General features: G+C 37.5%; 2 protein-coding genes across 13 annotated transcripts in view; one reads left to right on the top strand and one right to left on the bottom strand.

Moving 5' to 3' along the window:
- LOC109102132 (dedicator of cytokinesis protein 7) overlaps window positions 1–23572 on the bottom strand; it is a 40360-nt gene extending 16788 nt beyond the window's left edge. For 6 of the 12 annotated variants that reach the window (XM_042758384.1, XM_042758380.1, XM_042758381.1 and 3 more), the window contains exons 1-30: window positions 23447–23572; window positions 20823–20925; window positions 20474–20649; window positions 20124–20192; window positions 19129–19258; window positions 18814–19026; window positions 18627–18712; window positions 18476–18542; window positions 16131–16280; window positions 15868–15948; window positions 15606–15768; window positions 15204–15346; window positions 14946–15039; window positions 14691–14853; window positions 7509–7626; window positions 7311–7381; window positions 6948–7086; window positions 6458–6559; window positions 5966–6052; window positions 5650–5881; window positions 4986–5150; window positions 4686–4855; window positions 3436–3528; window positions 2578–2667; window positions 2033–2128; window positions 1782–1922; window positions 847–960; window positions 597–764; window positions 331–482; window positions 3–172 (exon numbers count right to left, since the gene is read on the bottom strand). In XM_042758384.1, coding sequence (XP_042614318.1) covers window positions 3–172; window positions 331–482; window positions 597–764; window positions 847–960; window positions 1782–1922; window positions 2033–2128; window positions 2578–2667; window positions 3436–3528; window positions 4686–4855; window positions 4986–5150; window positions 5650–5881; window positions 5966–6052; window positions 6458–6559; window positions 6948–7086; window positions 7311–7381; window positions 7509–7626; window positions 14691–14853; window positions 14946–15039; window positions 15204–15346; window positions 15606–15768; window positions 15868–15948; window positions 16131–16280; window positions 18476–18542; window positions 18627–18712; window positions 18814–19026; window positions 19129–19258; window positions 20124–20192; window positions 20474–20649; window positions 20823–20925; window positions 23447–23484 — 3784 coding nt within the window. In that variant the 5' untranslated portion in view covers window positions 23485–23572. The remainder of the gene's footprint in view (window positions 1–2; window positions 173–330; window positions 483–596; window positions 765–846; window positions 961–1781; window positions 1923–2032; window positions 2129–2577; window positions 2668–3435; window positions 3529–4685; window positions 4856–4985; window positions 5151–5649; window positions 5882–5965; window positions 6053–6457; window positions 6560–6947; window positions 7087–7310; window positions 7382–7508; window positions 7627–14690; window positions 14854–14945; window positions 15040–15203; window positions 15347–15605; window positions 15769–15867; window positions 15949–16130; window positions 16281–18475; window positions 18543–18626; window positions 18713–18813; window positions 19027–19128; window positions 19259–20123; window positions 20193–20473; window positions 20650–20822; window positions 20926–23446) is intronic. The other 6 variants (XM_042758385.1, XM_042758388.1, XM_042758389.1 and 3 more) reach the window with 2 other exon arrangements.
- Window positions 9952–13871, top strand: LOC109092702 (angiopoietin-related protein 3-like). Its single transcript, XM_042758394.1, has 7 exons — window positions 9952–10591; window positions 10820–10930; window positions 11307–11424; window positions 11666–11779; window positions 11966–12061; window positions 12241–12513; window positions 12598–13871. The coding sequence occupies exons 1-7, from the start codon at window positions 10079–10081 to the stop codon at window positions 12771–12773; spliced, it is 1401 nt and encodes a 466-aa protein (XP_042614328.1). The 5' UTR covers window positions 9952–10078; the 3' UTR covers window positions 12774–13871.
- Window positions 23573–23934: the final 362 nt, after the last annotated feature.

The raw sequence follows: 23934 nt of genomic DNA, 5'->3' as shown, positions 1-23934 counted from the left end.
ACCGGTGAAATCATGGAGCTGGGGAAGGGTTTCCATCACAATGCCTATGAGTGGTAGGTAGAGCAGGGCAACTCTAGCTTTGACCTCAAAGTCAGCATAACGTGGGTCTGAGTCATGACTGGACAGCAGATTATGAACCACGCTGATGACCTTCTTATGAAGACCAAACATCCTATAGCGAGAGCAGAATAACATAGGAGAGTCAAATTAAATATTTCATGGATGTTATAAATAATGAAAATACTTATTTAATATTTATAATATAATAATTATTAAAATAGTTATAAAATTGTTGTTTTGAAGAGTTAAGAATGAAAATAGGGCACACACCAGGGTACTGACCCATCAGCCTCAGGGTCGAGTATTACAGCCAGCTCTGTCAGAACCAGACCAGCGAGGTAATGCTGCTCTCTGAAGGGCACAGACAGCTCAAACATGTTGGCAATCTTTTGGTCCTGCACTTGGGTAGAGAAACCAGAACTCTGGTGGGAGACAACGAGAAAGAAAAACAAAAATAGAGTAATGTTTTTCTTACTATCAATTTTGGTGTATTTTAGAGTTTATTACAGTTAACTTTTCTCAGTTAGTGTTCATACCTGAGATGTGGCAGAGGAGACAGAAGGAGAGGGGGAGGCTGGGGGTGTAAGTAGACTGAAGGGCAGGTTTAGAGTGACGTAGTGTTCATGGCTACAGATGATCCTCAGGAAGTCTAGTCTCAGAGACTCTAGAGTGGGGTTCTGTAGTGCATAGAGCTTGGTGGACACCTGGGAATAGAAGGAACAGAAGATCATCAGAAAAGACAGTTTGTAAAAAGCATAACATGTTTGGAGCTGAATTGTAGGGTACCTGTTTCCAGTAGGTTTTGATGAGAGAGAAGACAAAGCCTCTATCCATGACTGACAGGAGGTCATTGAGGAAGAAGGCCAAGCTGGTGTTGAGCCTTTCCACCAATTCAAGATCCTAAAGACAAGTAAAGACAAACGTGAAACAGCAAACTCATTAAAATAATTAGAATAAACAGACATACTGGACATGCTTTTTCTTGACTGATCATCTGCAAGAATGATCTGAACTTAACATACATACATATAATTATGCAAAATCAATCTTTGTAACAATATCAAAGTCTTAATTATCACTTTTTACTGATTTAACATATCATTGCGGAATAAAAGTATGAATTTAAAAAAAGAAAGAAAAGATAAAAAAAAAAGTACAGACCCCAAACTTTTCAAGGTTACAAAAGAGAATAATTCTATTCTGAATAAATGTTGTTCTTTTTAATTTTTTATTCATTAAAGAATCCTGAAAAAAGTGTCACATGTTCCAAAAAATATTAAGCAGCACAACTGTTTCCAACACTAATAATAAATCAGCATATTAGAATGATTTCTGAAGGATCATGTAACACTGCAGACTGTAGTAATGGCTGATAAAAATTCTGTTTTTCCACCACAGGAATAAATGATATTTTAAAGTAATATTTAAATAGAAACCGTTATTTTAAATTGTAATACTATTCACAATATTACAGTTTTTACTGTATTTTCGATCAAATAAATGCAGCCTTGATGAGCAGAAAAGACCTTGAAAAAATATTAAAAATTTTACTGATCTCAAACTTTTTATATATAATGTCAATGTTGCTGTACATATGATATTTGTAATATAATAATGATATTATGTAAAACTAAATAAAAGTAAAAAAAATAAAATAAAAAAAAAAGAACAAATAAACAAACAAACAGTTCAATTAATTCATGTAGTTGCCGTTTTCTCACCTTCTGGAAACGTGAGACGATGTCACCTGCAATGGTGCTAACCAAAGCGGTGATGTCATCCATGAAGCGCTCAGGGAAGCGGTTCTTCCTGGGAGACTGTAGGCGGTCAGTAAAGTATAAGTGGTGAATGATGCTCTTAACCTGAAAAGAGAAATACGTTTTTTTTTTTCTCTCAAAACCTTAAAAACAGATGCTACACTTTTTGTCATAAAGGAGGAAGCATGGGGATATATGATTGTGGTCGGTCTTACCATAAGCTCAAAGAAGAACCAGGCCTGCTGCAGGGCTCCCTCCCTCACGCTGCCACTGCTGACCACCCACTGCAGGGCAAGCTCCTCATGAAAGAGCTGAGAACAGGAAGGAGCCATCAAAGAACCATTCACCATCAAATACACTGCATATAGGTCAGTATGTCTTAGTTCTACTATGGGATATGATACAGTCCTTTGACATAAGGTCCACTGTGTTGCTGAAAGAGTGGGGAGGATTCATTATTCTACGGATCCAACATTGAACACAGATAAACATCCTATTCGAACACAGTACCCATTACTGGGCCAAGACCAACAGGGTGCTCTATACCACAAGTGACACATCATTCCCTCTTCAGGTGCATTCATAGTAAAGAGGTGCCAGTCATTCATAGTAAAGAGAAGAACAGAAACTCAGATTCCACAAGAACATGACAACCACAGCAACAAAACATCAAAAACAACATCCAGTCATTCCAAGACAGACAGGTGCAGGTGAGGCGAGGAGAGGGTCGGCTCCTGCCCTCAGAGAATTGGGTCTCTACCTTTTTGGTCGGCAAGCGTCCTGTTAATGTTTGCAAGAAACTGGCGCTCTCAGTGTGCGATGACATGCGATTGCCACTGCGCTCCATGGCCTACGGGTGGGGATGAATGGAAGGGTGACAATAGATTAGTGTGCAGGACAGGAGTATGTGGTGCCATTCACTACTAATATCCACACACACACACACACACACACACACATACACACACACCTTCAACCCACACGCATAAAAACACAATACAGAATGAGACTGCACAAACTGTAATATTATAACAGATAAATAATATATAATTTAAAAAATGCAATTACTTTTTAATTAAACAATTAGTTTCCATCAAACAAATAGCCATTCTGGGAGAAATAGCCTACACAATAAGGAGACTAAAGAGAAAAGGTGTTTTGGTGTGCTGCTGAATAAATAAGTAAATAAAGAAATAAGTATGCATGTATGCTTTAATGAATCAGACTTTTACAGGCACTGAGTAATGAGGGAGAAAATATTTGCCTTAATCAGGTGCTGGTTATTAAAATAAATACAAACAGACAAAAAAAAAAAAACCTTCACACACGCATACATGTACATGCAGCATATCATAACATGCCAGGCAGAAAGAAAATGGAAATTGGTTATTTATGCCCATGCAATGCATTTTAGAGTGAAATGATGCTTAAGAGAAATGAGGTGGCTTTGGAAATGACTGTTTAAGAAGTGTGAATGGGGTTGAGGAAGTAAAGGAAAAAAAGGAAAAGGAGAAGTGTGCCATGGAGTTATTAGATATTCCTATTAGTGCTACTGGGAACAGCTGTGAGAAATGGAGGATTCTGCTTTGTATTTGGGGGTTGGGATAGTCAAAATGACCTGCTTAGAATCGGATGATGAGCCAGGGCTGGTCCCCCAGGGGGCGCTTGTGCACCCCATGGTATGCACCCAGGAGTTGGAGCGATCTAAGCCCTGCAAGCCAAGGGTGACATCAAAAGGATCACAGGCAGACGCAAGCAAGCCAGGGAACAGTGAAAGGTCAAAAGTTACAGGTAAATGAGATAAAGTAAGCAAGGGAGCAAGTTAGTTGACATTAATTTCTCATCTTTGAACAGCAACAGGTTAGATTATCAAGCATCTTTTAAGTGGTAATGAAATCAAAGGCTTAGTTTGGCACAGTTAGCACAGAGAACACATGATGTGAAATCAGGCTGATACATTAATTGCAATGGGAGAAAAGGATCACTGGTTAGCACCAACAATTCTTAAGTTTACCATAAATAAAGCATCTTTAAACCTCTTCATAGCATTTGGTACATTATAAAATTCCTAAATCATTACATTACCTTTCACAAGTTTGGGGTCAACATGATTTTTCTGAAATTTATATTAAATAGAGATACACTAAATTCAGCTTTGTCATTACAGGAATAAATTACCTTTTAAAATATTTTAAAAACAATTATTTAAAATTGTAATACTATTTCAAAATACTATTTTCAAAAGCTCTTTTCAAAAACATTAATTTTCTAACCCCCAAACCTTTGATTAGTAGTGTATGCAGGTAATTCTTCTGAAATCATCATTTTTTTTTATAGAATAATGAATCTCTTATTTTTCCTGTGTTACCTGATTTGCATATTCCCTTCAATAAATTAGGCGCATCAACAATAAAGACAGCACAAACTGAGTTATAAGTTACACATTCATCAAAGTCAAACTGTTGGCCACCGATCTCAACCACACATTCATTGTGTTACAGTTCAATTTTTTTGTGTGTGTGTTACAGTTCATTTTTGTTTTTCCCTTTTACAAGATTATGTAACATGGGTTAAGTACATAAAATGTTCCAGCAAATGTTTGTTTTGCTGGTGAGCTATAGGTTGATCTGTAACATTGAGAAATGCTGATGATCAGCTAAATCAGCAATCTAGTGCAGAAAGTCAATGAGCTACAAATGCATTCATAATAATGAATACAATTATTCACATCCAGCTGGAGCAATCAAATCATGTCTTAACGGCACTAATAAAATACATTTTGATGTGTACATAAACTACGACAATGAATCTGTAATATTAATAGAAATAAATTATAACCAACAGAGCTGCTGAAATGTGACTACCTACCTTGCTGCCAATGATGGAGCGTACTTCATCATCTGGGGAAGTAGGAGTGCCAGAGATGTCTGGGTTGCTGTTGCTAAGGCTACGAGAGCGGTTGAGGTTGAGGCTTGCAGGTCTAACAGCAGAACGAGCCATGGTGGCATAATGCACTGAACCGCCCAATCCTCCAGGGCCTATTACGCCAAAAACAATAAATCAAAATTTAAAACACACTAGAGTAACAACTAATTTAACCTAATCTTAAACACTCCAAAAGCCACAGATTTAGAGACATAAAATCAAAAGATCAAGCTGAAACCTGACCTGGAGAGGGGGAGTTGGGGTCCATGTTGGGCAGGCGGAAGACATAGTGGATATATGAGGAGAGAAGGCTGTTTCGCCCATGCATGTCTTGACTAGTGTCCAAGTACTTATGTAGACGGTTCACTATGGATGCCATCACTTCAAAAGAAGCCTGACCAAGATTCACTACAGCAGAAAGAAAATAAAACACATGCTCTTGTAACATTGAGAAATGCTGATGATCAGCTAAATATATATATATATATATATATATATATATATATATATATATATATATATATATATATATATATATATAATTTTATTTTATTTTTTTATGGAAAATATAAGTTAAAGTGTGTCCATGCAACACTGAAAATTCTGTCATCATTTATTCACCCCCATGTTGTTCCAAAACTGTATGCATTTCTTTCTTCTGTGAATCTCAAAACAAATTTTATAGGACGGTGGCAACGAAACAACATCGGAGCCCATTAAAAAACAAACAAAAGAAACATCTTAAACTATCTTTTTTATGTTCCACAGAAGAGAGTCTTTCAGTTCAGGAACAAAATGAGGGAGAGTAAATGATGACAGAATTTTCATTTCTGGTTGAACTATCTCTTTAAAGTAAAATTTTTCTGTGAGTTTTCTGAGATTATGTAGGTTGCAGGACAGAGGGTACCTATCTGGCCAGCTATGACAGGTGGCCGCACCATCAGCAACACCAGTTTGTCCAGCAGTAGGTGGAGGAAGCGCACAACAGGCTCCAGCTGAGAGGAATTCAAAGCTGCTATACTAGACTTCAGCTCTGCCTCCAGATTATTCTCCATAATGCGCATGTCTCCTATCCTCACAGGGAACATGTGCTCATCCAGCGCATGCACCAGTGCAAAGAACTTATCTAAATACTGGTCCTGGGCAGAGAAAAGAAACACATTAGAGAATGCATTTGTTTGAAGTGGGCTATTAATCAGTATTTTGATTTAACTTCTAATTACCTGTGTGTGAATGGTGGATGCAGCCACAACTTCTACATTAAACACCCCTCTGTGGTTATCCACCCATTTCATTCCAGGAAGAGGAACCTACACACAAATGCATAAATGAACTTTAGCATAATTTCTTTGCATTATTACACATTGCCACCCTAAAATACTCTCAAACACACTTCCTACAAATCACAAGTCCCACTGTAGTGTATATGAAAAATAACAGCATTGCTAACAATACAGGTTTCATATTGGTAAAAAACATAGTTAAAAATATTAGCACTTGGTCTGTAAAAAATGATAATGGTAAATAAATGTTCAGTGTCCAGGGTTTTTTTCTGACAACATCAGTGACCAACGAGGAAAATCTTTTAACAACTAATTTATATTAATGAGGGATACAAGATACTAGATGCTAAACAAGACCATTAAAATACATTTAAATATTAAAATACATCTTCATATTTAACTATGTGGGCTGTGTGACAGAAATTGCCTTACATCAGGAGAGAGAACAGAGTAAGACTGAGGTGGTTTCTCCAGAGATACCGGAAGGCAGAAGTGACCTGTTCTCAAGCGTCCATTTTGCAGCATGGGAATCCACTGAGGAAAAATAAGAGGCATAACATTTACTATAGGTATGAACCTTCAGGCACATCATGATTAGATTAGATTTTTATTCAGAGAGTCATGATCCAGGGGCCAAATGTGTATAATTTCATGGGTACTACAATGTAAACATGGTTTATAATGACACTTCCTGTGTTCCTGTAAAACAAAAGGCTTAAAAAACATAAACATGTTTTATGAAATTCAAAAATTGCCAGTAGTTTTCTGTAAGGGGTAGGTTTAGGTGTAGGGCAATAGAAAATACAGTTTGTACAGTATAAAAGCCATTATGCCTATGGAGAGTCCCCGTAAACCACAAATGCAAGTGTGTGTGTGTGTGTGTGTGTGTGTGTGTGTTTTTTTTGTGTGTAAAACTATGTACCGTGTATCCAACAGGCGTCTCCAGTGGAGTGTTCTGTTTCTGTTGACAGCTAACATGATAGAAAGTAAAAAGGATGTGATGATGGTCGGTCAGTGAGGCTGGTAGCTTGATTTTAATTTCATCGTGGAAATCTGGTGATCTGAGGAAACAACATTTGATACACAGGGGAAAAAAAAAAGTTAAAATGTCAGTGTCATTAATCTATTTCTTATACAAATGCAAACATGCTTGATCATCTGTTGTTCTAAATTCACATGCAGCTGACACTGCCACTGTGTGAGCTGATGTTTGATCCCCTGCTAAAGACTTCTGCATGATGTCATGTAAATGAGTTTTTAATAAAAGTTGCAGCCATTAACTCACCGATTATGATAGACTACAGAAGTATATGCCTCCTTTGAATACTCTGCACAACTGGATTTCCCAAAAATTACCTAAGACACCAAGGAGTGAAGAACTGTAAGTACATTATGCCATTTCACCAAGTCAGGAGAGTGCTTCTCCATGATATGTTTGGTCATATAAATATTGTAAATTGATCTCTGCATTGTCAAAACTTACAGGCATAGCATTGCTAGGATCTTCCCCATTCATGAACTGTACTTTCACTGTAATGTTACGGGCTGAGCCTTGACGGTTAGCAAAGTTCAGGCTCTGTGGGTTCACATACAGCAGGTTCCTACACACACAGGTAGACAGAGATTTTATTTTTTTAAAAACACATTTAGAAGTTCCAATAACTTTAATAAATCTTAAAAGCAAAGGTTTTGATAATTTCATGTGTAATTAAGTTTAGAAAAGTTTTTTGTTGTTGTTGTCTCATAATACCCCAAAACAAAAATTAAAACACCCCCTTTAAAAAATAAAAATAAAACCACTAATTAATTTTAAAATAGCATTTAAATAAAAACGTGGAATTTACACCAAATTTAGTTGCACAAAACAACTTCAAAAAAACATGTGAAAACATCTTTAACATTAAGATTAATCCCCATTGATCTTTTCAATGGATAGATTTTTGTTGCACAGCCGTTTCCGTTCTGCGGTTACAGTAGCTGCAGGAACGGACAGAAATACTGCAATGACGTGGATCGCACTCTCCGGGGAGACCGCACAGACCGCAAAGTTCACAGACTTTCCAAGGAGCACAGATCTCTCAAGCTCTCTCAAAATTACCTCCTCTCTAATGTGGAGCAAATATTACTTTTAGTTCATACAGCGATCTTTTGTTGAAAAGGAAAAAGAATTAGTAAGGAGAAGTGAATAATGCTTTTGCACTGTACACTCAAGCATCAACAGTGTATTATTCCATGAAAATATTTAAAATGTTTCCATATTAGTTGCATTTTCACACACACACACACACACACACACACACACACACACACACACACACACACACACACACACACACACACACACACACACACACACACACACACACACACACACAAAAACAACAACAAGAGATGCAATAAAAAAAGTGGAGCAATTCCAGTTCAGGAAATCCCTTTAAATAATAATGGGTTAATCATTTTCTATTTAGCACAGAATGTAAGAAGGGACATTGCAGTCCTCCCGTACCACTGACACACAAGCTCCTACACCCTGAATGGCCTCTGGGTACACAATGGGAGTCTGGTCATGTTTGCTGTGTCCACAAATATGGATGAGGACAAACTGTCCGCACCTGTCTGAACAGGACCAGTTAGTCTGAGCGTGCAGCAGGGCAACGATAATACATCACTGGAGAAGACATAAACCAAGTTAGCTGGCAGGCAAATAAAAATGAATTCAAGTTTGTTTCAACTTTTATGTATGTATGTTAATATGGTCATGGTCAATCTTTCAATTATCATCAGATAACAATGTGCTAATTACTTCAGTTTGCTTTTAAATTTAGCTGAATGTTGAAATACTAAATGCGTTTTTATCTCACATACAAAAAAATCTGTCTGCAAATAGTGTACATTAGTCCACAATTAAAAGATTAAACCATTAAATAGTTCAAAAATAGCAAAAGGTTCCATATTTAGGGTGTTTGTAAACTTTTTTGCCACGACTGACTCATTCCCATTACAAGCTGCTAAGTTTAAAGATATAATCACAACACATGTGAACAAAGAAAACTAAAGCTAAAACATTTATTGAACAGTGTTGTTGTAAATTCTTACAAGTAAAACTTCACCAATGTAGCATTACCTAAATGGCTGACATATATATGCATCTATGATTACAGCTGTCAAAAAGTTGCATTATACCTGTATCATTTATTGCAAGTTGAAAGTCTAGTAATTTTTTGTAAAAACCTGAATTTAATCTTTTGCTAAAACAATATCTAGTATGTAAGAAAGTGAATACATTTGGCAAGTTACCCTAACAGGCCACCAGAAAAAAATACAAAATAATAATAATAATAATAATAATAATAATAATAATAATAATATAAATTAAACTCTCCCACTGAGACCCTGATGAGAGATTAATATGAAGCAGCAGTAAATAAAAAGCTTGTGCATATCAGTGCAAATTGCACAAACTCCCCCAACTTCAGTCATCACTCATTTTTTATTACTGCCTAAGCTGAGCCATCCTGTGATTCAGTGAAGATTCTGCTTGTACATGCAGACCCTCTCAGTGGCACCTGAGAGTGATGCTTCGCTGATTCAGGACACCATTAAATCAAAGCCATAAATCGAATACTTTTATTATTAATTCGCGTCCAGCGGTACATGCACAGTGCACCAAGTGGCCGTGGTGATGATGTGATCGATCGGCAGGATGATTCATCGGCATCGTTCATCTTTGCTTATCAGAGGCAACCAGGGGCCAGGTTATGGATGTGTGTGTGTGTGTGAGAGAGAGAGATACTGTAAATTTTCTGCACCGAGTAAACTTTCCAGATTGGGAGGAGGACCCTCAAGCACAGCCAGTTTAATAATTACCAAATGCTCCCTCCCCCTCTCAGTGTAGCTGTATATATTTTGAGGAATCTCTGCTGTTTTTGGCATTGTTCTCGGAGTAGGAGATGAGAAGAGTAGCGAGAAAGGGAGGCTTAAAGAGACGAGTATCCAGACAGGCATTGGGAACACATTGACGCAGTGAACAATTCTGCCTTCAAACCACCTGAAATGATGCTGATTTTCCTGCTTTTTTGGCTGAGCTTGCCTATAACAAGCGCAGCCCCTAACCTAAGGAAAGCACCCACAGAGGCACCTATTCTAGTCACCGCACCGCCAACTGAGGCTAGATCCCACTTTGCCATGTTAGATGACGTACGACTCCTGGCTAACGGTCTGCTCCAGCTCGGCCAGAGCCTCAGAGAGTTTGTGCACAAGACCAAATCTCAGATCAACGACATCTTCCAGAAGCTCAACATCTTTGATCGCTCCTTCTACCAGCTCTCAGTGGTCACCAGTGAAATCAAAGAGGAAGAGGAGAAGTTGAAGGAGACAACCATATATTTGAAGGCCAACAATGAGGAGATCAGAAACTTGTCTCTGGAGATCAACTCCAAAATCAACAACATTCTCCAAGAGCGAAGCCAGTTGCACAGCAAGGTTGGTGGGCTGGAGGAAAAGCTGAAGGGCTTGTCTAAGAGCATAATACCTCTGGAGCAACTTCAAGAGATCACTGCGTTAAAGGTGAGTCCAGTAAGGTTAATTCATTCTAAATTATCTAAACTCCCATTATAACTAGAGGGCTTCTCAGTACCAATTTTAAAATGCATGTCTAAAAGTGGATGTAAATCACACTTGATGGCAAGAGAAAAAACAAAATGAATGCATAACAATAAAACTGATCATAAACAGGGATCTGTTACAGTTGAATCCAGTTATGCATTTACTGCATTAACAACTTGTCTATTGTAGGATGTGATTGAAACACAAGAAAGGACCATTACTGATCTGCTTAAATCTGTTAAAGAGCAACATGAACAGCTCAATTACCAGAAGATCAAAATTAAGAGTCTTGAGGAAAAGGTATCCATCCCTGTTTCTATAATGTTTCATGTTATTTCCATAATAAATTTAAGATTATAAATTTTGAATTTATCATTCAAAGCATTTCTCATTAAAAGAGACCCCACATCTGACACGACAAATGAATTTACAATTACAGCACACATTTTATAGAGATTGCACTAAGAACAAAATATTTTGTACATTTTATTCATTATAAAATGTATTTGACTTCTTCAGAATTTAATTTGATTATATTTTATTATATCTTTTTTTTAATAAATTAGATTTAATTTTAATAATGTCAATGTCAAGGGATTAGAATTTTAAATAATTACAAATGTAACTCTCCTGGCTTTATTTGCATTTACTGAGAATAAATATTCATTTGTTTCAGCTGAACTATGACTCTTTTCAAGACACAGCTGAAAAACTATTGGATTTAAACCCAGAAACACCTGACCCTTTTCGTTACTTAAAAATAAACTCCACCGATGGAACCGCGGAAATAAATGGTAAGAACAGCACAAAATTAATTAGTAATTTAAATTGTTGCTTTAATAAATCCAAAATTATTAACTGTGATCTTTGCTTATGTTTTAAATCTGGTATTTGTGTACTTTGCTTATGTTTATTCTGATTAGTTTTTATATTGTATCAGTTACTCTGCTCATGTACAGCACTTAGGTCAGTCTCAAGGCTGTTTTAAAAGTGCTTAAAAAAATAATAAACTAAACTGTGTGTTTTGCTGCACAGACTTTCCAAAGGACTGCAGTGATGTGTTCAAAAGAGGCCAGAGGACCAGTGGAATTTACCCAATCAAACCCAATCAGTCTGAGCCTTTCTATGTTTATTGTGAGATTAGTGCTGGTAAGAGACCAATAATGTACATCTAATCAGACTTCCTATTGATATCAGTTACAAAAATTCTGACAAGTAAAAAAAAAAAAAAAAGGACACAAGAAACTCAGGCCATGTGGCTACTTTCTTAACTAAGAAGGCTGTGCCTTTATTACTATTCTTATCCAGCTGAATACAAGATTCTCTTTTTTTTAGATGGTGTAGCCACAGTCATTCAGAGGAGGGAGGATGGTTCTGTTGATTTTGACCAGTCATGGGAAAAATACGAATATGGATTTGGCAAACTGGAAAGTAAGTATGCCCTTTTATATCATGTCAGATGTTTCCTTCTCTACCACTCCAACTGCTTTTATCAAAAAGATCAAAAATAAAAATAAAAAAAGCCGCTTTGATCATCTATAAACAGCTCATGCTTTTGTATTATGATGCATCTTTGGCTGGAACTAAGTGGAAATATCCTTGTGTTACAGAAGAGTTCTGGCTTGGCTTGGCGAAGATTCATTCCATTGCTCAACAAGGACAATACATTTTACACATCGAACTGGAAGACTGGAAGGAGGAAAAGAGATTCATAGAGTACACATTCACCCTGGAAGGTCCAGCATCTGATTATGCTCTTCACGTGGCACCCCTGTCTGGAGATCTGCCTGATGCCATGAGCAACCACACTGGCATGAAGTTCTCAACCAAGGACAGAGACAACGATAATCACGACGAGTCAAACTGCGCCCGGAACTACACAGGTATCACGTGGTCAAAATATATATTTAATATCCCTCAATATATAATTGAATATTCCTTGTATATTAACTGTTTGCTGGTTTCAGGAGGTTGGTGGTTTGATGCATGTGGGGACACCAACTTAAACGGGAGATACACCTGGATAAGGCTGAGAGCTCGGCACCAGCGCAGGAAAGGAATCTACTGGAGGCCAGCCAAAGGAAGCTCCTACACCCTCAAATCCACAAAGATCACCATCAGGCCATCAACCCAGTTTCAATAATCTCTGACCCTATACTCTCCATTGTGTAATTCAGAATCAATCAGAGGGGCCACACTGGCAGCAAACACTGGCCAGCAAAGCTTTTCCATTTCTCTACAGACAGCAGAAACTGAATGATGCAACTGCAACAGGTTATTGACTCTGGTAGTGGGTAAAAGCCAAGTCAAAGGGTTATTGCAACATGCATGTGCTAGTTTGAAATCTTCATAGGTCATCAACTTGCAGCATGTTGATCAAGAAAAGTTGTTTAAAAAAAAAAAAATCCTAATACTAAACAGGTTCAAATGGCAAAGACCCATGGTGGATCACACCTCTGGAACAGGATCTGAAGCATGTTATTATCAAGAGTCAACAAGAATCAACAATAAGTTTGTAGACTTATATGGACAATATTATAGAACTGCATTGCACTCAACTATAGAGCTTCTCAACATCATTTCACATACTGTATGTTAACTTGACGTTTTTAAGTATTTAAGCAATTTACACAAATGTGCAACAGTAGAAAGCAATGAGTAACACTCTGTAATAACTTTCATTAAATCATTAATACAATGCTTATGAACACATTTATATATTATATTATAAGTAGATATTTGTAATTTTGATATTGGAAATTACTACAAAGTGTTACCAAGAAATTTGCTTTTATGGTTGAATTTGGATCTTTTGCTTGTCTCTTTCTGTTCCGAGTCATATTGACTCCTAGTTACGTTTTGTACATACTCATCTGTACTGTATATATTTAGTTTACACAGTGTTTCTCAATGGTAGGCAAATGCGTCATATTTATAGCAACACATTTAGACAATAACATTTACAGTCTTTCTGTAAATTAACTCATAGCACTCAGGTGAGACTTGAACTATACTTTGACTCACATGGCAAACTTTTTTTTATATACATTTCACTGCATAAATAAAACAAATTTGAGCATTATCTTCTCAACAAAGAAAACAGTATATGAACAACTTCACTGCAGGCTCACAACTGAAATAAGCCAGCTTCCAGACTGGCACTACTGTTAGTTCATGGGTGAGGAAAAAAAAAAATGTAACTGATAATAAATAAATAATCCAGCAAGAGGATCAAGATTAACCTGTGTGGGAAATCAGTCCTTCATAATTAACATGTTATATGACCTGTATATACAACAGACATGACAAGTGTGATAAATCCAGAACATGAATGTTGTCGGGAGTAAATGATGTCCCAATCTGCCCAGTCGGCACCACATAAATCAAGGCTGACTATGCGGCGTGTCCGGAGGAAGACAAAGTTGGCACAGGCTGTGGGTGAACAAACATACCCTCTGAATGACAGGTTATGTCAATATGCAGAGGATAAAAATCTTTGTCTGGTCAACCTTGACTAAATTTGTAAGCTTAAATAGCAGGGTTAGACCATACAGTGAGGCTGCGTGCTCACAAAGAAAGTGCTCTGGTTACTTAGCCATAAGTAGACAATGAGGCATGTCTTAAAAAAAAAGAAAAACAATGTGGTTTACTCTGCTGTGCATAATAGCATCACATTAATTAAAAACCACAATATATTGACCCATGTTCTGTTTTCTATCATATGTTGTGCACGTTTATGATGACCGGAATTGCACTGGGGTTCGATAGAATCAAGACAGTGTGAAACCAATGCTGCGGGGGATGCCGGAAACAATCGCACTTGGGTTCAAACCACAGCAAATGAGCTCAGTGTGAAAGCCACCTAAAAGTTTAGCTTAAATGTGTGCTATAAATAAAAAGTGCTACACATAAAAAGTCTACATTTCAAGTCTTGAAAAGTAGTAGAGGCTTGTACTCAGAAACAGTGTTTGTTATGTCACTTAGCAAGCAAATAGGGTGCCTTTGAAATTATTGTGTTGGAGTCAAAAAGGTTGAGAATTACTGATCTAGACATTTATACCTGTAAGTGGTGTTTGGCACATAAACGTCCCTGGCAGGGAACTCCAGGATCTCTTTTGTTGGCCGCACTCGACTGTCTGGGTAAGGCTTCACTTGGAGCAGATCAGGCGTCAGGCAGTAGTGAGGGTTCTCTGGGGCTGGTGAGATGTCAATCTTCAGCTGGGCTGAGGGCATTTAATAAATGAGTAACATAACTCATTACATAAATGTTAATATGGCCAAAATCTATTGCACAAACATGTCAAAAGAGCTCTACCTGTAATGGGCCTCAGTCTACGCAGCACAGAGGATGGGCGCCGCATGTCAGCTAGGAACTTGTAGAGATCTTCATCACTTAGTCGATCTCCTTCCTAATATGATATATTAGTAAAATATGAAAAATATATTCAAGAAGCAGGGGTATTTTTAAGCTTTAGCGGTCCGACCTATGCAATGGCTGGTAACTGGAGGACAGTGAACTTTCTATGAACGAGATCAATACTGGGATGTTATGTTTTTTGAATAACAGCGTGACCTGTTTGAAGAAGTTGGTGACCGTCAGGGTAGCCGGTCTAAAGCTAGTCAGGCTACATGATTCATCTCCGCTGGTGGTTCTCTCCAGCGAACGACGCCCCACAATACTAGAGTTCCTCCGTTCGGACCAAGAGCCTTTCCGTTCTGTGTAATGATGCAGAGCCAAGTAGTTAAAACTTCAGTACTACAAGATCAGACAGGACAAAACAAGACAAAATTGTCAATAAATAAATAAATAAATGCTGTGGTATGGCATAAAGGGCAAAAAAAGAAATAAAAATTGAGATTGGACTAGTCTTACGTCTTCATCACCCATTCAAATGCTGTTCAGAAATATAATTTCAAACTACACAAGTACAAGATAAAAATGCACATTTTTAAATGGTGTCATTTAAAGACTCACCTGACAGCCCCATCTCCAGCTCTGTGTCTCTCTCAAGGCTGCCGGCACTGTTCACTATGTTCATGAGGTGTATGGCCGTCCAGGCAAAGGGCATCCGATAACGCCCTAGTCGCTGGCAGAACTGTTCAGACTGACTGCGCAACTTCTCAAGCTTTTCCTTATTCTGTGATACCAGAGAAGAGAAAACAAAAACAGTCACCATGCCAGACAGAATTCCACCAGGAGCTGGTGTACAATGTATAAACTATTAAGAATGGCTTACTTTGGCAGCATCAGATTCTTTAAAGACCATGTAAGGCTCTGCACATTCTCCAATGTCTCCCTGCTGAAGCACCTTCTCAAGCTGAATTCAAATACAGTGCAAATGAGCAATGATTGTTGATGTTTTGTGAAAATCATGATACTTTTTTTTATTCAGAATTCATTGATAAATAGAAAGTTCAAAAGTACAATTATGTATATTCTGCTCATGTTTCATGAATAAGACTCTGACTGTAAAGAAGGATGCTGAATAATGTAACCAACCTTGATAACAAAGAAGACGTCTTGAGAAGGGTAGGTGATGGAAAAGACAGCAGAGCGGGCCAGGGTGGAGATAGCAGCAGATGGGATGTGAGGTCGCAGCATGGCCTTCGTTTGCTCAGAGTTCAAATCAAAGTAAAAGTTCTCTGATATCTGAGGATTATGACAGGAAAACGTTAGGATATGACAATGTCTAATGAACAACTAAAATCCTTGAACAGGTGACTACTACCCTCTAGTGTTGAAATTAGTTAACAATGTCATGTGACATTTCCTGTACACATAAATGGAACTTGTATTTAAACTAGTGGAAATCAGTGGGGTAAAAAAAATGTATTCCCATCAAATTTGGTTTCATAAATGCAATTTTAAAACACACAACTTAAAAAATAAATAAACATAATACAATGCACAGCATAAATGAGTACACCCTCCTGAAAGTTGCAAAATATAAAATAAATAAATAAATATATAAATAAAACTCTGGTGTAAGTTTAAAGCAATTTTTGATCGTAAGGTAAGAATGTTGAACCAAAATGTTTAAAGAGAAGTAATTTCTTGACAATTGAAAGTGTTATATTGCCCACTGAATAATTCTTAGACTTAATACTGACAACAATGGAACCACTTGGGAGAGAACTGTCAGGAGACTTATTTCTTAGCACAAAAGAGGACACAAAGTGGAACAAGAGGAATACCAAATCATTGTTTTGAGTGTGAAAATATAGAAAAAAATAGCAGAAATTCTGGAAAAAAAAAAAAAAAATCCACTTATGCCAAGGCCCCTGAAATATTCAGGCCTTCACTTTACGCTTTCTTTTAGTGATGAGTGACTTTTTGCTGGAAAAAGAGCAGGAGAAATACTGTACTAAGTAAGTGTCTGGCAAAAGCTATGCAGAGAATGACTGTTTATCTCACGAGTAAGATGCAGCCTGCAGAAGTGACATGCATGCTTGTTGTCCACACTGGAACTGCTTGCTGTAGCTAAAGCACAATGAACTCATGTAACCTTTTTTTCAAGGCCCATATGTACAAAATATAGACTTCTGGAAATCCATACTCTGTTCTCATGAGACCAAGTCGATCATTTCGGATTTAACAGCATTCAAAATGTTCTGGTGTTGCTAGAGGAGGAGTACTGTGAGAAGTGCCTGGTTCCCACAGTGAAGTTCAGTGGTAGTAAAGCTCTTATATAGGGATGTAAGAGTGCTGAAGGTGTGAGGGAGTTGTGCTTTATCAATGCGGTCATGAATTCACACACCACTGTAATACACAAACTTGAAACAGTAGATGTTATCATCTCCTCATTCCCTGTGTTTTTGGGCATTTTTTAAACATGATAATGACGATATGCATTCTCCCAAGTTGAAAATCCTTTAGTGGACATGTTTCACCCAGTCTTAACACTCATGAGCACATGTGGGGGATTCTGTAGAGTCGAGTTGAGCAACACTCCCATTGCATTTAAGGAGGTCATCCTCCAGGAGTTAAACAGGACAGATGTGGCAATTTGTCATGAACTTGTACACTCAGTGCCAAGACGGGTCAGAGCAGTAGACTTAAAATAATGAAGGACATACTAAGTATAAGCATAATTAAATTAAATCTAAGGTGTACTCATTTCAGCAGTCCTTCGTTTAAACAAAATTGGCTAATTTATTTATTTTACAGATATCAATGACATATTTCTGTTTTTATTAAGTATATGTTTAATGCATTTAAGTTTTGCCATCTTTCCATAAATTGTATTAGTGATCAAAGAAAAGTACATCTTTTGTATTTATTTGGGGGGTACACTCGTCTGTGCATTTATACAGAGTATAAATAGCCAGACAAAATTAAACAATTATTAGATTAGCAGTAAAGTGTAAAAACAATCTTCAGGCATCTGGCACCAAATTCAAAAAACAATCATAATGCATAATGTACACATCAGCACTAATTTTTAAAAAAGTACATTATACATGTAATGTACATTAGCTCTATTGTTTATAATACATTATTTTACCAGTTTTGTTCAATAAAACCATATGATTACTTGCTTTTGATTCCTTGCTTTTTATGAACTAATTATTATTGCCTCACTGCTATTATATATGTATTTTAAGTCATTTTAAAGGCTATTGATCGCTCAGGTCTATTTTTATTGCCCCCCAAAAAATTATTATAATTATCTGATTACTTGATTAATCGTCAGAATAATCGACCGATTACTCGATTACCAAAATAATCGTTAGTGCCAGCCCTACTTGCAAGTGTGATGTAGTCGATTGTGTCTATTTTTTACGACACCACATATTTCTCCAAAACTTTTAACTCTGTACATTAAACAGGAAATTACAGCTCACCTTCTTCTTTTCTTTGACATCATATAAGGCCAAACTTGCAAATATTGGCTCAATTTCAATCTCAAACCTTAAAAGGGAGAAGAGAAGCTTATCAGCAACACTTAAGCCACAGATGTTACATTTCAGTCCACAAAAGCTGTTCCCCACTTACTTCAAGGACAAGCACTTGACAAGAAGCCTTTGACCAAAATGTTCTTTTGGAACATCAGGCACACAGTGGCGCTCAATGGGCTCTTCCTACATGAAATAGAAGAAATAGATTAATGCAAGAAGTGTTTTGGTAATCCGTATATTTAAACACAATATTGGAAATATTGAAACAAAATGTCATACTCTACCTCATCCAAAGCAGGATGTAGTGCGAAGAGCTCTCGATGACGGTTTGACTTGCGCTGGTCCTCATTGTGGTGGTCGATTTCCTCGTTGGGTACTCGATCCAGAAGATGAGGCAGCAGAGCATCAGGCTGCGAGTTCTTCAGGTCAAATATACTGCAAGCCCAGCTCCCACGTGGAGTGTCATCAATTGACATGGACCTTCGCTTCAGATCATCCTGTGACATGCAAAAGTCAGTGTTTATACAGGGATATTGTGCAATTATTCTATTGGGCTTAAAGTCTTTACATCACACGCAACAGTAGAAAGACAGGTTTACCTGATCATCCTGATAGCTGCTGTGATCTGGCAACTCATCAGATTCAAAAACCTGCTTGGGTAAACCTCTCTGCCTCTCCTTCTGCTTATCCAAAGTGTTGGGATTGAATGCGGTGCCCAACTTGTGGTACCTGTGCATCCAAATACTTTTAAAGCCTTTTTTTAAATAAGTAAACAAACATACATATTTTTTTTGTTGTTGTTGTTTATTTCATCATCTTTTTGTTTATTTTATTATTAACATTTTTGTTTAAATGTTCGCTGGTTCCTGCCTCCTCCTTCCCATGACTACAAAAGTTTGTTACAGTTATATACACATTTTTTATATTTTATCAGTAAAGCATTAAGCATTATTTTATGTAATGAGTATTTTACATACTAATATGTTAAAATTTACTTCAGTGGTGCTTTCTCTATGATGAATAAAACTACAAAAACTCTGTTTACATAATTATATAAAAGTTTGTAGGCTTAAACTAAACTTTCAACCTTAACGACAGTAATTACTTTCTCATAATGACTGGGTGATAATAATCAGTATATGTTTGGATTACTATCCATGGTTACAATGACAACCATTATACGAAAAGTTTGGGCTTATCAATTAAGAATTACCATGGTAACTGATTCACAGTAACTTATGAAGGCCCTATAAATATCTTGGAAGCTGCTTGAGTTAGCCTCCAGAGTTAAAAGCCCCAGTGAAAAGCACCATAAAAGCAGCATGTTGGAGAAAGACTGTTAGGCAATATACACTTGAATTCCTCATTTATGAGCAGGCCCACACAAAATTTGTGCCTGCAGAAATCTACAGATAGTGTTTGCAGATACTGTACTTCCTCAGAATTGAAACCAAGAACATAACACGTTCAGCTCCACTTAACACATTTTCCATATTTAAAATCATGTATCAGAATCCCATGGATCAGGAAAAAAGGCTGTGTTAATTCTAAAGAGAGAACAGATGTAAGAAGGAAATCTAGTGAAGTGTCATACTTGCGGTTAACAATGGCCCAGTCCTCGGTGTAAGACCGGACACAGTCTCTGACATGTGGATCATTCTCACTGGAAGAAGTATTTAAGAGGAAGAACAAGTAAAATACGTTAAAGCAGCATGCCTGTGTAATAAGTGAATCACAGCTGTTTATGTTCAAACACTATGTACAAAACACCCTTTTAGGCTTAAATGACTATTGAGATAATCACAGAATACCATTTAAAACTGTTCACACTGACTATCTGATTCATTTTGTTCAATTACACCTCTTTGCACTGTGTACATGCTGGTTTGCAGAGACATATGTATGCGTCAATTCTTCGAAACAATCCAGCCTGAACACACTCACCCCTCCTCAGGCACAGCCTGGCCAAGAGTTCGGCACTCTCTTGGTGTGTAAAGCACTTCAATGTCATCTGGAGGAAACTCAATCAGATCTCTCAGAGGTCCCGACTCTATAAGGGGAGGGTGTGTGATCAAATACTCTTCAAAATCCACTGGCTCTACAGCCTCTGTCAGAGGAATCTATAGGGAGAAATCCAAAGAGGAACATTAAGAGAATGAGGAACTGTTGCAACTATCTCCCAAGAAAGACTGTGTCACACTGAAGCGATAGTGGTAAATACCCTTTGAAATGTCAATCTCTCAGATTTAAACACACACAAAAAAGTATATTCTCTTTAAAATGTAGTACTTACAGCATTACTAGTTGCATTCCCACCAACACTGAGGTTTTTGAGAAGTTGAGGTGAGCCTCCGTACTGACCAGCAATCTGCTTCCTGACCTCAGCTGCTACAGTCCTGGAGAACAACAAGACACAAATATTTATTAACATGAGCCAACAAGCCAACAAAGACAAGAAACAACTTGGTTGTTGAGATTTTTTCCACATTATTTGCCCCACTGAAAATAGCTTGATAGAACTGTACAGCACAGAAGTACGCCATCCAGGTGTTCCAAACATGATGTGTACAGTATACAAACTGCTTACTGCTAAAATGGTACAAGTAGTATCCTATTCCAAATATAGCAAAATCTTATGATCTTTTCTTGGCCGAAGCTTTTGTAAATAGCAACAATCAATGACACATCAAACTAATACTGGCAGCATACCGCTGGGCTCACAAAAATAAGGCACTAAAAATGTGCCTATTATTTTCCATATTTTTCATTCATTCAGCAGTTTTAGTTTATGGTATTGGAAACATTTTTTTGTTTTAACTTTTAATATAACATAATACAAAATATAAATTAACCATGCACAAATCGCACTTGTAATCTAGAAGAAATAAAAACAAAACAGCATAAAAAAAAGTCAACACAAAAACATATTAGCAAATCTTGCAATGAGAAAAGGCTCTGCAAGTTCATATAAAAATACACCTAAGGCCCTCCAATAGGTTAGATTGACAAAGGGTCATTGCTGTTTAGAGTAATAACGTAAGATTGTAACTTATTATTATTCAGTTTTCACAGGCTGTATTACAAGTAAAATACAAGCAGAAAAAACACCATCAAGGTTTGAATGAAAGCAATGTGTCTGGTCAGAATCCCTTTGTTGTAGCATAGTGTACAGGTCAATATCTCGAATCAGAATCCTCTTCTAATACATGTAGAATGACGAACACTGAAACAAAACCCCGCCTCCAGTGCCCTTGTTGGTTCTGGAGAAACCTTTATTTAGGCTGGACATTCCTGAAGAGGGACCAGATGATTAGCCCACGCGGATGTTTTGTTTACCAAAGCACCGGCTTACACCATGACTTTCAGTGAATATTTCACACATCTATGAAAACGTCTTGCACTTAAAGTAAACAGAGCCATGAGAAACAGCTTATGTGACTTACGAAAAAAAAAAAAAAATATTTTGAAAAATCTAATTAGCAAGTCATTCAATAAAATGGGGTGAACTTCTAGATTTTTAGTGCTTTCAGTTTTGCTTTGACTGTGTAAAATAAATTTAGAGAGACATTGACTTTTTGGGGGCTTTTTGCATTCTATATTATGGGTAATACCTATACTGTCTTATGAATAAAACAAAACGCATAGCTATTTCTGTGATCATATCGATAAAGGCATTTTTCTATTTGGTTAAATAACAAGTAATGACTGGAATCAAGAGTGCAGGTGCCACTAAGTCTATACTGAACTGATCAAATCATGATATTACACATCACTGAAAAGACAACAGCATTAAGCATCTGGGAAATGCCAAGACTGTGGAAACCACCAGGGAGCCTAAAAGGTCACTTCCTTTTTTAAACCCATATGAGGTCTAATCTCTGATTTAACATCACAAAGGAAATCTAGACTGAAAAGAGTTGTTTTTAAGCCAATGATGAGACTTAATTATAGTCTATTATGATAACCCAGGGTCCCTGCTTCACAAATTGTACAAATCTGAACAGTTCTAAACATTAATCACATAGTGTCATCACAAGGAAATGCATCTGCTTGAAATGTAATCATGCATTGTATTTCAGCACATACTGGATCTCAGTCTGAAATGGTCTTAAAGGCTTTATAATAGCTGCATGACTACAACAGCAATGCAACCCATCAATATCACGCAAGAACATCTGAGCACTTGTCAGTTGATGGTGTTCTCCGTAATACACCAGAAATTATTATGCATAATTATTATTCATGATCTCCGGGTTTTAAAGTTACTGCTTACATTATTTTTAAGTCTCGTTATTTACTTAAGAGTTTAAAAATCATCTTCTTGTAATCAAAGCTGTGGTGCACTGTGCATATACTATATGACTGCATATTGACTATTATAGTGTACCATATGACTGCATACTGACAGCATAACATATCATGATCCCGATGTGTCAGTATGTCAAGCCATCGTCTCACAAACACTAAACACTGCATTTCATTGAATCAGCCTAGTCTGCATCGTTACATCCATAGATGGATTTAACAAAAGACGCATTTATGGATTATAAACCCAGGGATAAAGACTGATTTTAATGCACAGAAGCACAAAGGCATCATACTGCTGTCTTGCAGCTTAGGGTGGGTCGCTCGGGCATCTCTATGGATGCATCTCAAAACCTAGTAAGCTGCCTACCTAGACGGCACTCCAAACGCGCCTATTAGACCCAACCGTGCAGTCTGGGTAGGCAGCTCCCTAGGTTTTGAGACACCGCCTCTAAACTCAGCGTCTGCTCCAGCTAACTCAACGCCTAGGCCTTATTTGGGAAAGACTGGCACGCTCGCCAACTGCATCAGGCAGAGGACAAACAATGGTCGCAGGGCGCTGGGAGAATATATTTAAACTCAACAGCTTGGAGTTGCGTTAGATATCCTTACCTGCTGATTTTCTGGGCAAAGGCGCGGCGCTCAGCCATGACTGTAGCCGCTGAGTGCTCGAGTAACTCCAGCGCTCCAGCAGCGATATTCCTTCCCCACCCGTGCCCGTATTTAGACAAGCCCCACCTCCTGACGCCTAAAATAAGGCTGTGATTGGACAGTTGAGAAGTCACTCATAAAGCCGTAGTAACATAATAAACACAGAGCAGGTCAGGGGCGGGACTTGTAGGGATACGGCTGGGGAAAAAATAACGCGCTCCAGACGCACAAGAGAGAAGAACGTACCGTAAAGCTGGAAAATAAACACGCCCCATCTTTCAGTCTTCCCGGTGATTCATATCCTGTGCCTACAATAGAGGGCTCTTTTACAGGAAGTCATATGTAGCGAAAAGTGTAAAATGCATCCGTTACCACTTCCACTAATCGTGTAATCTGTAGACAGTGACAGCTTTATTTGGTGTAATAAACATGTCGTGGTTTGTAGTAGT

Source organism: Cyprinus carpio, chromosome A6 (genome assembly GCF_018340385.1).
Source record: "Cyprinus carpio isolate SPL01 chromosome A6, ASM1834038v1, whole genome shotgun sequence".
NCBI classification, from domain to species: Eukaryota; Metazoa; Chordata; class Actinopteri; order Cypriniformes; family Cyprinidae; genus Cyprinus; species Cyprinus carpio.
The sequence above is the reverse complement of the archived record's forward strand: the minus strand, read 5'-3'. Positions and strand labels throughout refer to the sequence as shown.

What these genes read in the sequence shown, in the direction of transcription:
- LOC109092702 (XM_042758394.1), top strand. Translation starts at nt 10,079, where the DNA reads ATGATGCTGATTTTCCTGCTTTTTTGGCTGAGCTTGCCTATAACAAGC. An exon ending in TGGAACCGCGGAAATAAATG is followed by an intron (nt 11,425 to 11,665) that starts GTAAGAACAGCA and finishes TTTGCTGCACAG; the next exon opens with ACTTTCCAAAGGACTGCAGT. An exon ending in CTGCGCCCGGAACTACACAG is followed by an intron (nt 12,514 to 12,597) that starts GTATCACGTGGT and finishes TGCTGGTTTCAG; the next exon opens with GAGGTTGGTGGTTTGATGCA.